At 36.0% G+C, this 12,279-nt stretch overlaps 2 protein-coding genes across 2 annotated transcripts; both read right to left on the bottom strand.

The window, feature by feature from the left end:
* Positions 1-5,313: 5,313 nt before the first annotated feature.
* Positions 5,314-6,379, bottom strand: LOC133284024 (uncharacterized). Its single transcript, XM_061480975.1, has 2 exons — positions 6,035-6,379; positions 5,314-5,931 (listed from the first exon to the last, which is right to left on the bottom strand). The coding sequence occupies exons 1-2, from the start codon at positions 6,377-6,379 to the stop codon at positions 5,314-5,316; spliced, it is 963 nt and encodes a 320-aa protein (XP_061336959.1).
* Positions 6,380-6,686: 307 nt separating this feature from the next.
* On the bottom strand, positions 6,687-7,792 carry LOC133284022 (protein ALP1-like). The gene is made up of 3 exons (XM_061480974.1): positions 7,577-7,792; positions 7,247-7,487; positions 6,687-7,141 (listed from the first exon to the last, which is right to left on the bottom strand). Exons 1-3 carry the CDS (start codon positions 7,790-7,792, stop codon positions 6,687-6,689), a joined length of 912 nt encoding a protein of 303 aa, XP_061336958.1.
* Positions 7,793-12,279: the final 4,487 nt, after the last annotated feature.

Raw genomic sequence — 12,279 nt, 5'->3', positions numbered from 1 at the left:
CCTAACAATTATCTAAGTCGCTAATAACTATCATATATTAATTGTTGTTAATAAAAAAATAAACAATAAATAGGGACTTACATGAGAGAAAGACAGAGCTTCGCTGCGCAAAACCCTCCAAAAGAAATTTAGAGAGAAGGAGGAGGATGAGGTTTAGAGAGAGGATGGGAGGGTGGAAATGAGGTAAAAAGTGAAAAACGGATTTATATACACCGCGGAGAACACGCCCTATCGTGGGCGTGTCTCTCTCCTAGAACACGCCCTACTTTGGCCGTGTCTTGTTCAGAAGCTCACGCCCTATATTGGGCGTGTCTCTCTCCTGCCGCACACACCCTACGTTGGGCGTATTTCCTTCACAAGCTCACGCCCCACATGGGCGTGTCTCTCTCCATCAGAACACGCCCCATGTGGGTGTGTTTGAGTGCTATAGATTCGTAATTTTTTGCAAAATGACAACTTATTCGTAATTTTTTATTAAAAAAGTAATAAATTAATTTTTTTGCCTTATATCATCTTCTTCTTCTATCCCCTTTCTTCCGATTCTTCTTCATCTTTCCAATTATCATCCACCAGAGCCTCACTGTCACCGTTACCCAAACACCGTACTTTTCACAAACCCCAAAACCCTTAACCCACCTTGTCCAAACCCTAAACCTTTTTTTCTCACCTCTCGTCGAACCAACCTGCATCGCCATAGCCACAACTGCATTCTTCTTCATGCGCCTTCAGCTCAAGCCCGTCGCCGCCACCACCCTCGTGCTGCCTGCGGCTAGCGAAGTTCGTCGCAACAGAGAATCTTTCAAAATGAAGAAAACGAGAGGGCAATAGAAGAGTAATTGTGAAACAATCTCGTTGAAGCCGAAGCTCCTAGGTCCCTCGTCGAGGTTAAAGTCAGAGCTCGAAAAATCGACAGGCAATTTGGGTTATGGACTATGTAATTGAGCTCGAACAGATGGAGTTAGAATGGTCACAGTTGAAGGCTCACTTGTATAGTTTCAAAGGTGAGCATGAATTGGCTAGAAAGGGGTTCAAAGATTTTCTTAGGTGGTGTTTGGTTGGGGAGAAATTTTTTTAAAGTGGGTAGTTGTCTTTGGTAGGAAAGATGTTGGAAAGTGAGTTTGGTAGGAAAGTTAAAAAAAAGTTGTTTGGTTGGACAAGATTTTACCGGGAAAATTGATTATAATTTTTGAAAGTGTGTTTGGTTGAAGATAAAATATTGGTGGGTAAATTTAAAAAAATTACAAAATAACCCTTTTTTGAAATAACCTTTTATTCAACAAGTTCATTGAGCCAACGACAATATCCACATCTTCACATCTCTGTTTATGTTTGGTATCCCTGTATCTGTCCCACTTTGTCACCGTCTCTGTGGTTCCATTTTCACCTCTGTGATCCGATTGTGGTTCCAATCGCTGGGACATTTGAGAAAACCCCAAGGTTGGAGATGACGCGGTTGGTCCGCATTGTTTATGTTGTCGCATATATTAGGGCTTCGACTTCCATGACGACATTTCTTCTTCTTCTTCCTCTCTGAGTACTTCTTCTTCACAAAGGTTGTTCGACTCCTTGTTCTTGTCTTCTGATTTCTTCTTTCTTGAAGTGGTTCTTCTTCTTCTTTCCAAAGGTACGGTTTTGGTTCACCATTTTGCGTTCACCATTTATTTTCCTTATCAAAAGATTGTCATTTTGTTATACGATAGTTGCTTCCCTTAAGCTAGTTGGTAATGTTTAGCTTCTTAGTTATTTTATTCACCCATAACATCATCCTAATGGATAACTGATTAGATTATGATTGACTGAACCATGTAAGAGGATCGTGTGAAATGGCATATAAATATTCAATTTTAGATACCAAACAAGCTTCGAAGTGCTGTAAGGAATATAGAATAATTATTTTAAGTTAAATAATAGTATGTGGTGGTACTGTTGCTTAGGTTGTCGTTTTATTGGTGTTCCTTATCTGGATTGAGCAATCTTCTGAACATTACTACCATTTGGTTCACCATGAATTGCACGGGCTGGTGATAAATTTATCTTTTTGGGACCTCCTCTTGAGTTCTGTTTTTTTATTTTTTCAGTATACCCAATAGAGGCCTAATTTGAGACCAATTGAATAGTATGTAATAGGGATTTTATAATTATTTATTGTAAAGCGCATATGTAATTATGTGTTTAGGATGCTGGGTGGATAAACTCAGTAATTTTAGAGCCTGTGAAGATGTAATTGCTATGTGAATGCTAGGTTTGTTCCCTCTTTGATGCTTGAATTAGTCAGTTTTACTGGTTACTTCTTATTTAAAACATGAACTGACCAGGACATGTGAAACAGGTTGGAGTTGCTGATGCAGCCTTGTTTGGGTTACTTCATTGACAAAGGGGTAGCTGCTGCTGCAAAAGTTGTCCGCAAGGTAACTAATCCATTAAGTATTTAGTTACCAGTCGCTTAATCATCTCCGTGAAATAATATTTGAATTTGAGAAGTCAAGTTAATTATCAATTTTACTTCTCTGCTCTATGTAAAGAAAGAAAACCTTATAGTTGTGTCCATTTTCCTTTTCTCTGAAAATAATGAACATTGAAGTTGAAGACTTTATTCTTGAATAAATGGGCAACATACCCATTTGTTATCTAGTTGAATATTAAATTATGATTGTGTATGATTAGATGGATGCTGCCACGAACTAGTAGGTTGATAATTTCTCTGCCTGAAGCAAGCTTTTCCAGGGATGTCCCCTTGACTCTATGAATCTGTTGCTGGTATTACAGTCATGGTTGCCTTTTCCTACATCTCAATTAGTTGATATTGCTTGAGATAATATGTCAGTGTATAATAAAATTGGTGTTTCATGTAAAGACAATCACCAACATCAATATCATCTTTATCTTACATCAGAGGTGGTTGACAATGGATGAATCCTAAATGGAGACAAGAATAGATAATGGAAGTATTATTAATAATAAGAATAATCAATTGGTATATATATGACCAATAACAAACTTTTTTTTATCTCAATTTATGCTCTCTTATATTTTCTTTAAGTATTAGTACTGTAACTTTATGGGGTATATCTTTATTTCTTATCTTATTTATCCTTATATGACCACAATGTGAACTATTAATCGTATTAAATTCTGTCTCTGTTTCAGTAACCCACAAGGCAGTCTAAAAGTGTGAGAGGCTTATTGGAAACATACCAAACTTTGACTACGGAGGAAGTATGGGTGGCTGTGGGTCTGGAGCAGGGGGCAATGATAGCATGATCTCCAGGCATTCGTCATCGCTATCCTCATCGATAGTGAAGATGTGCTACTGTGGTATCCCGGCTGCTTTGCGTACGTCCACCACGCCAAGGAATCCAGGAAGACAATTTTTTGGCTGTCGTAACTTCCGAACCTCAGAGGACTGCCATTTTTTCGAATGGTTTGCGGAACCGTCGTGCCTTACATGTACGATTAACAAGAAGAACGAGAAGCTTGTTAATTTATTAGCCGTTTCCCAAATGATTACTATTATAACATTTGGGATTATTCTGACGGCATTTGTAATATATCATTAAGTTGTTTAGGAAAATGGGGTTCCACGGTTTGCATTAGCATAGTAGTAATTCAATAGGTTCTTGTACCTGTAAAGTTATGTACTGATGGAAAGACCTGTTTCATTTATCATTTTGTATTAGTATAGCTGTGTTGTACCTTTTAAACTTCTATTTGTACCCTTTGTTAGTAGCAAACCTTTTGATGTACAATGTAAATGGTAATGAAAGTTTAAGATTTGAAATGAGATGACTTCAAATTGCATAGTATTGCTGTATATTCCATGGTACTTACCAATCTGTAGTACCATAAATCTGAAAGTCAATGTATACAAGTTAGTAACCTTGTGAACCTTTGGGAAGGGGTTGAACAACAATAATTGTTACAATTACATAGTTTTTTTAAAAAAGAATCATGATTTAGTTTGTAACATGACAATGTCTACCTGAGTGGATTACTTAAATTGCTGTCATCACTCTATATTGATAAAAAAATTGGTATCATGGGCTACACACTTTCATTATACCAAATACAACACAATTTCAAGAAATTAACAACTTCTTTCTTTATCTCTTAACAGAAATTGTAAGATAGTCAGATGATGGTAATAGTTTACTAGGTATTGACAAAATGCATGAACATAATTAATTTATTTCCTTTCTAATGCTTCACACGTGTATGACATCAGGTTGTTCAACAATTTATTCTTGGGGCCTGTGATAGTTCACTGAATGAGGGCCTGTCATAGTTCAACTGCATGATTTGCAGATGACCAAACTCAATTTCTTTCTATGCAACATCCAAACTTGTAACCAGCATGTTCCAATTTAAATTAAGGGAACTGCTATATAGTGACTGATTTAAATACTGGTTTGGGTTACTGAATTCTACTTCCTGAATTAAATACATTCAAGAAGAAATCTAGATTAATAAAGAATGATTGTGCTTCATAGACTGATTCATTAACTGTGCTAGTTCAATACATGATTACTCAGAAAGTTATATAGTCACCTTGTATGTATATATCCCACCATTACACATCAACAGTTAAACGTAATAACATAATCCCTATACTATACATATCAGGTTAACAGATTAAGCCTATTCATGTATGTCTTGTAAATGGGAGACTTGTGTTCATCACAATCTTCTGGGGGTTCTGCTCCCTAATTCTTCACATGGATGCAAGTAATGTAGTGAACAACACAATGCTGGATGTGAGACCTTCATTGGATTGTAGGACACAGAGCTTTGATGCCACAACAAAGACTGCCTTTACTGAGATGCCAATGTCATACGATGTATATCAATCCAACAACCCTACACCTGCATATTCACATAAATTCAACACTTAGATAACTACTATGTCATAATACAAACTCACTCATTTATTAGAAGTAATACCTGATATTTGCGCATACTGACTCCATTCCTGCAGATTTTGTCTCTCACAAAGAGCATAGTTAAACCAGTTTGCAGACATTAGGCAACAACATGACAGCATCAGCCAACAAAAAAAGTGTGCCCAATTACGATGTTATGCAAATATGATGACCTTATAGCTGCTTCTTAACCTACATTAACATGGTGGTATTTACATAATCCAACAAGGACCTACAGTCACACCAAAAAATATTGACACAACATACAGTCACACCAAAAAATATTGACACAACATATAGTCACACAAAAAACTTTTGACATAACATACAGTCACACCAAAACACAATCACAGCCACAACAAAATACCCAAAAAGTAGAACAGTCACACCAAACCAGCTATTTATCAAAGTTATCCAACATCCCTGCCAGTATTTGCTTTTTTTTCTCCTCACTGCATTGCATGAAGATGTCTGTCAAGTCTCTGTCCCTACCAAACTGCACACCTATGTGAACCATCTGAGGGCTAGGCAAATAATCAAATTTCTCAATCTCATCCATAATTGACATTCGTCTATTACTTCCATCAGCTTGGTGTTGAAAGCATGACACCAATTTGTCAATGTTGTCAGTTGATTTGCGGTATACCTGAGTTAGATCTTTCATGACATCAACCATTTCAACAGAGAAAGGATCTTCACTCTTTTTCCTTTTCTTACCCTTTCTGGCAGATGCAGTTGAAACCGGACTACTTGGCTGCACTACCTCTTCAGCTGGGATGTCAGGCATAGGAGGATCTTCTAAATGAGTGGGAATATAGTCACCACTGATGTCTAGGTAATCATCGAAAGGGGTCCCACTGTCATCATACATGGCAGGATCTCGTTCCATTTCGCGTATTACATCGTCTGCACCCACTGAATGAGATCCCGTTGCAACATCCTTACCAAAGATAGTTCCCAAAATGTCATAGTGCGGGAAAGGCTTGTTGTAAAGACCCTTAGCACTGGGATGAGACTACACAAATTACACACAACATTTATTACAAACATTTCAGTGTCAATTACAAATGCATTAAGATATGTAATGAAAGAATAAATAATAATGGAGATTTCTTTACCTTCGCCCAGTCATCAAATATTTGCCTCTCAACATCTATCATTTTCTTGGTATCGTTCCAGCCGAAGCCGCTCTCACCATTATGACCGACCATTTCAGCGATGGCATTATATTGTTTCTTCAACAGTTTCACCCTAGAAGTGATGTGTGGGCTAGCTCGCAAGTTGCATCCTGGTATCTTATTGTGCATCATCTTTTCTACGACATTGGAATAACCTGCCTTAAAGTCGTTGTCTCCTTTCCAACATAAACCTAAATCACTAAGACACTCTACGAGGACTTTATCCTCTTCTGCAGTCCATTGATGATTAATGCGTTTAGTTGACTGTTGGCTGTCTGCAGCCATGGTGCCTGGTTCTTTATTGGATTATATCTGTGAAACATGAAAAAACATAGTAAACTAAATTCATGAATAAAGTGGGAACCATTTCAGCAAAATACTGTACAACACTGTTGGACACTTAAATTAAGGGTTCACATAAATATAGCAACATAGCATTTTCCATGCTTTCAATACGACATATTAAAATAAGCAGTCTATTACATAACATTACAACATAAACACATTTTACTGTTTCAGTTTTGATGTCCACAAATGACACTTAGTACACATAAAGTCATATCATTTTCAAAGTCTGCTCTAAAATTGGAAATCAAACGCGATTCCTCCATGTATTGAACATGTGATTCGCCATTTGATCCTTTGAAACAGTCCATGCATTAGAAGACTCAATGTGAGTGATGAAGTCATTTCCTCCAAGATCAGCATCTACTTCGTGTGTTTGATCCACTTCTTCATCATCAAGAGGATCCACATCCATTTCTTTTCGTATATGATTATGAAGCAAGCAACATGCGATAATTATTCGGCATTGAGTTTTAACCGGATAGAAAGACTTTGATCGCACAATAGCCCAACGACCCTTCAGCATTCCAAAGCATCGTTCTATGACATTTCTTGCAGAAGAGTGCTTCATATTAAAGAATTCTTGTGCGGTTCTTGGGTGTGCCCCGTGTCTCCATTCACTCAGATGATATCTCGGACCTCTGTATGGAATGAGGAAACCTTCACCATTCATGTAACCAGCATCGCACAAGTAATAGTATCCTACAACATTCAAACAACATCCAAAAATTATCCTATGATCGGGATTGAAAAAATTTTAATTACCTTACAATACATTACAACAACATAAACCTGGAAGCATATTACCTTTAAGGACCCTTAAACCGTTCGGACGAGAGATGGCATCCCTGAGTACCCTTGAGTCTGCAGCTGAACCCTCCCATCCAGGCAAAACATAAATAAACTGACCATCTTGGGAACAAACCCCCAACACATTGGTGGCTATCTCACCCTTCCTAGTCCGGTATCTAGCCTTTTCGGCTTGCAAGGGATAGACCTTGATGTGTGTCCCATCTAGTGCTCCCAAACAATTCTGATAATTAACCAACTAAAAAATTATTGACCACAATTCCAAATACAATGGACATTAGCATATGTACGTTTAAATGTAACAGTACGTATAGAAATGTTTCTGACCTTGAACGACTTCCACTTCTCATCAGTCGAGTTCTCTGGAACTGGTTCTGGTCGTTTAAATAAAAGTGTATGACACCGTATGACATATAGCAACACTTTGGAGAACTGTCTACTTATGGTTTCACCAGATCGCATGAACTGTCTTTTAATTATCCTATTCTTCACATCATGGGCTAGAATGTGTAGAAAAATTGATACCATCTCTTCAACACCCATATGTCTAGTCGGCTGCAGCCCCCCAACACTTTTCACCAAGTAACACAGTTTATGGAAAGCCCTTCTGTCCATCCTTGTATTCTCAATACAAGCCCTGTCACTTGCATGGACTATTCTATGGAAGTTGACTTCCCTAACCCTAGCCCTATTAAACAAGTTCCATGATACTCTCCTCCTTCTATTTCTCCTGATATCGTTATGGTGTAATAACATCGCACAGATACTAAATAACAACAAAATCAATTGTTGCATACACTCCAGATGAGCAATCAGTACAACAACCACACTAACTTCCATTCCATTGTTCATTGCCACAATCTAACATACAAAATACAAAAATTAAAAACCTTATATTTTATCATAACAAATATCATGTACCATCAACTATGGACATAACAGGGGGCTGTATTTCAGATAAAGCATAACATACTAGTGTGGAGCATAACCATTAAAAGCATTTAACCAAACAAATACGTATTACTTTCACCGAATAGGTATTTCTAATACACATTGTAACAACTACAATAGTTGTAATAGGCGAAATTTCAGTGTAACATCAATTCAGCTGCATGCAAAAATAGAAACCTAATAGGTGATATATCCAACAATCACGACTATCAATTGATGCTGAAAACCCCAAAAGTCATGTGCTTAAGACCCTGTATTACTAAATTATGTAACGTGCATGGTTTCTCATTCTTATTAAGCAACTACAAAGTGCAGGAGAGTGGAATCTGAATGAAAGACATTGAACCAATAGCCTAGAGGAGCCCTACAAAGAAACTAGATATATTGGAGGTGACCTACATCAACATGAACTACTCAAAGTGGAAGTTCTACCTGACCTTTTACTAGCCCTTTTGGTGGACTCTCTGATGGCAACAAAGATTGTGGGATGGGTGCGACAGTCAATGAAAATTTTCAATTTTTGGGGTATGCCCAATCAAAAATATGGCCCTCACTAGCCCTTTGATTCGGCCCATTATTGTTGTCTCCCTTTACTCTGTTGTCCGAGGTGAAAATAACTAAACTGATCACCTACTGTGCTTTAAATTAATGAATGGAGTAGGCAACACAAAGAACCATCCCATATTTCTCTGACTTTTTGCCCAACATTTAAAATTTCTCCATTTTTATATCGTGATGCTACTTTTCCAAAGATTCCAAGTAGTGGTTACTCCAGATTACAATACCAACTAACAGCTTGTGGGCCATTAAAAAGATGATGACAGAATGAGAAATCACAAAATCAGAAATTGAGAAAATGGCAATGGGACAGAATCACAATGGGACAGAAAATGAGAAAATGGCAAAGTTTACAATGGCAATGGCAATGGGACAGAAAATGCTCATTTATATCGTGATGCTATTTTTAAGGGATCTTTTTTCAAAATGACGACAGAATCACAAATCACAAATCACAAAATGATAATAGAATAAAAGATGACACCTATTTTTTACTTAGCTTCAGCATGAAAACGCAATGGGACTTACCACTCCATTCAGATATATTAATGCTAATTACAAGTTGTTTAAAAAAATTAAAATTATATCTCACTATATACCCTATCAGTGTGAACTAAAACTTCGACCGTTAGTGTAGAATAGAAACTGACCCATTATCATTTTGTTAAATCAGTATAACTAGATAAACCACAGCCTTTTCCTCGGATATGTAATGCACATAATTTGACCAACAACCCAAACAAAGTTAAAGGTGACCAGGACATCCATTTTGTGTTTGCAAAAAATGACCCACAACTTAATAACAGAGGATGAGTCCAACCACTTCGAAAAATCTTACCGGAACAGTGTTACCAAGGCAGTGACAAAATAACAGCAACCTGAGCAATCGGTGGTAGAGGGACGAGAGCTTCACTTCGAACGAACCTGACGCGATGACTGATAAATGTTGCAACCCTTGCTCGTGTGTTTGTCAAATGATAGATGGTTCTGGATATCAGTGAATGTGTGGTTAGGAAAGAGGGGTATATTTGTCATTGTATTTTCAACCTTTTTCACTTATCCGATTCCCTCAACCAATACCACCTTTTCAATCGGCTTCTTCAACAGTGACCATATCAAATTTTTACTCTTCTTCTTCGATTGCAGGGGAAGCCTCTTTGCTGGGGAAATTGGCAACAAAACTTCAACCAAACGTGGTTGGCTAAGAATCCCACTCCCACTTTGCCACCAAAGTTTTAACTTCTCCCCAACCAAACACCACCTTATATACAGAAAAGACTATTTTGTTTTCCTCGAACATTTTAAGAAATCAACTCAATTATTTTATTTTTTTTCCGATCAAAGTAATAGATTAATCTCCTTTTGTACTAGCTCAGGATTCCAACCTGGATTGTCAAAGTATAGAATAAAATATTACAAGTCTAAAATTATTTATGTAAGCTTCAAAGGTTCCAAAAGTACTTATTCTAATGAAAAAGAAATTTAAACAAGTTTGAGAATAAACTTATCTAAGCATGACTTTAATGCCAAATTTCTCCTCTTTTTGTGTGTTTGGATAAACTTTGATAGAAAAAAAAATACTTTTATCATATAACCTGTTTTAGGACATTTATTTAAAAAAATAAGGAAACTCATTCTCAATTCAAAGGCAGAACTATGTTTTTCGCAATTCAATAAAGTGAGGGAAAATTTTAAAAACAAAGTGTAAATTATTTGTTATTTAATTTTTTTAAAAAAATATTTTATTAATTTTATTGTTTGATATATATCTACATGTATTTTATTAAAATTTTAACTGTAAATTTTTGGCTAAAACGATATCAATCCTACATTTTGTTCTCTAAAACAAATCCCTCACTTTTAAAAAAATAAAAATCAATGCCTTCTACCCCTGGTGGAAGCTTCTAAATAAATCGTCGACACTATCAATAAAATAATGGTAGTTAGCAGCATTGCACCACCTAACATCTCGGTTCTCCCAATCTGATTATTATTATTATTTTCGTTTGTCTTGCTAGGTCTCCCACAGGAATGTGAGGTTATTTCTTGTTTTAATTCTGAAGCTGTCCGAGTCAAAATTGAATGATAAAACTTAAGTCTCTTTCATATTTTTATTTGTTCATAACAAAGTCTAGTTGAACAGGTTTAAAATTTCTAATTTAAGAAGATCAATCTATGAATTTATTTTTAATTACTGTCAATAATTCAACAACTAGAACTCCTGATAGTGGGCCTACTTATTGGACTGGGCTTGGACCACCCATTCACTTATGTAGGGTTTAAATGCAACTGGAATAAATAATGAGCATTGCAGAAAGAAATGAATGCGCTCCCACCATTTCCTCACCTTCTTCCTAAACGGCTAAACCCATTAAATTATTTTGTTTTCCCCATTTGACATTAATAATTTATGTCATAAATGGAATCTTTTTTATTTTTTATGTTAGGCTTATTATATGTCCAGAACTCCAGCCAGGTAAGCATGTTCAAAACCACTCTATATGATATGCACATATCGCAGACCAACATACTCCAACTTGCAATTTACAAATTGCATGTTTCGCCTGCTTCTTTATTTTGCATATTTTCTGGTTGCATATTGGTCAGTCGCTAGATATATCTGATCACTTTTGACCATAAAAAAAGAGAGGCCATAATTAAAGCTAGATAAAAGTGTGTTCTGTAGGAGCAATACTTGTAGATATATAATGGTTTCACGTCATTTGCATATCTTTTATGTACAACTTTGTTTGAGTTATAATAAAGTAGGTTAAAATTGAGGAAGTCCTTTCCATTATGGACACAAAACCTCTCGATTTAGCTTACTAATACTACATCATACATTTACGAAACGGATTGATTCTATCAACAGATTTTCCGACCATGCTGCGATAGGGTCAATACACATTTATATGGGAGTCATGCTAGCGAATTTTAAAGTACAAGAGATATTTTTTACATGAATTTTCGGTGGAGAATGTTTCTTGAATTTTAACCAAAGACGTATTTTAAGTGCAGTTTAGGAATTTAAAAATTTATTAGAAGCATGTTAGGTTAAGCAGAAGTTGTTAACACTGTTTTTCATTTATCAATTTTCTTGAAGCTACTAACAAATGGTTGAATCACAGAGATCAACGGTAGTAGACCTTAGGATGTCTGTTATTAGAAAGAAAAAATTGTCGATTACTTTGTTTCTCAAACAAATCTGATGGGGCCGCATTAGATCAAGAGAGAGATACAGTACAGCTCACCAAATCCCTAATATCAATCAAATTGCATTTAAATTTTATTATATTTATCAACATAACAAAACAAGGAATATTGAAAAACAAATTATGTAAATTTAAATTGTAGATAAACTTGCAAAAAGAAATATACTCTATGATGTTAACAATTTTCTTCGGTAAAAGTTATGACAGAACAAAAAAGTGTAGATTTGTGTAACTGTCAAGCTTTTATATGACACTACATTATAAATGTTAGCACTTATTTAATATTAATTAGTATCAAGTAGATTAATT

This window comes from Gastrolobium bilobum, unplaced genomic scaffold (genome assembly GCF_033153095.1).
Source record: "Gastrolobium bilobum isolate Gb01-03AN ecotype WA unplaced genomic scaffold, APGP_CSIRO_Gbil_v1 utg7102, whole genome shotgun sequence".
In the NCBI taxonomy this organism is placed as follows: Eukaryota; Viridiplantae; Streptophyta; class Magnoliopsida; order Fabales; family Fabaceae; genus Gastrolobium; species Gastrolobium bilobum.
Note: the sequence above shows the minus strand (reverse complement) of the source record. Positions and strands in the feature narration are given on the sequence as shown.

What these genes read in the sequence shown, in the direction of transcription:
- LOC133284024 (XM_061480975.1), bottom strand. Translation starts at nt 6,379, where the DNA reads ATGGCTGCAGACAGCCAACAGTCAACTAAACGCATTAATCATCAATGG. An exon ending in TATTTGATGACTGGGCGAAG is followed by an intron (nt 5,932 to 6,034) that starts GTAAAGAAATCT and finishes TAATTTGTGTAG; the next exon opens with TCTCATCCCAGTGCTAAGGG.
- LOC133284022 (XM_061480974.1), bottom strand. Translation starts at nt 7,792, where the DNA reads ATGGGTGTTGAAGAGATGGTATCAATTTTTCTACACATTCTAGCCCAT. An exon ending in AGAAGTGGAAGTCGTTCAAG is followed by an intron (nt 7,488 to 7,576) that starts GTCAGAAACATT and finishes ATAATTTTTTAG; the next exon opens with TTGGTTAATTATCAGAATTG. An exon ending in CGGTTTAAGGGTCCTTAAAG is followed by an intron (nt 7,142 to 7,246) that starts GTAATATGCTTC and finishes TGAATGTTGTAG; the next exon opens with GATACTATTACTTGTGCGAT.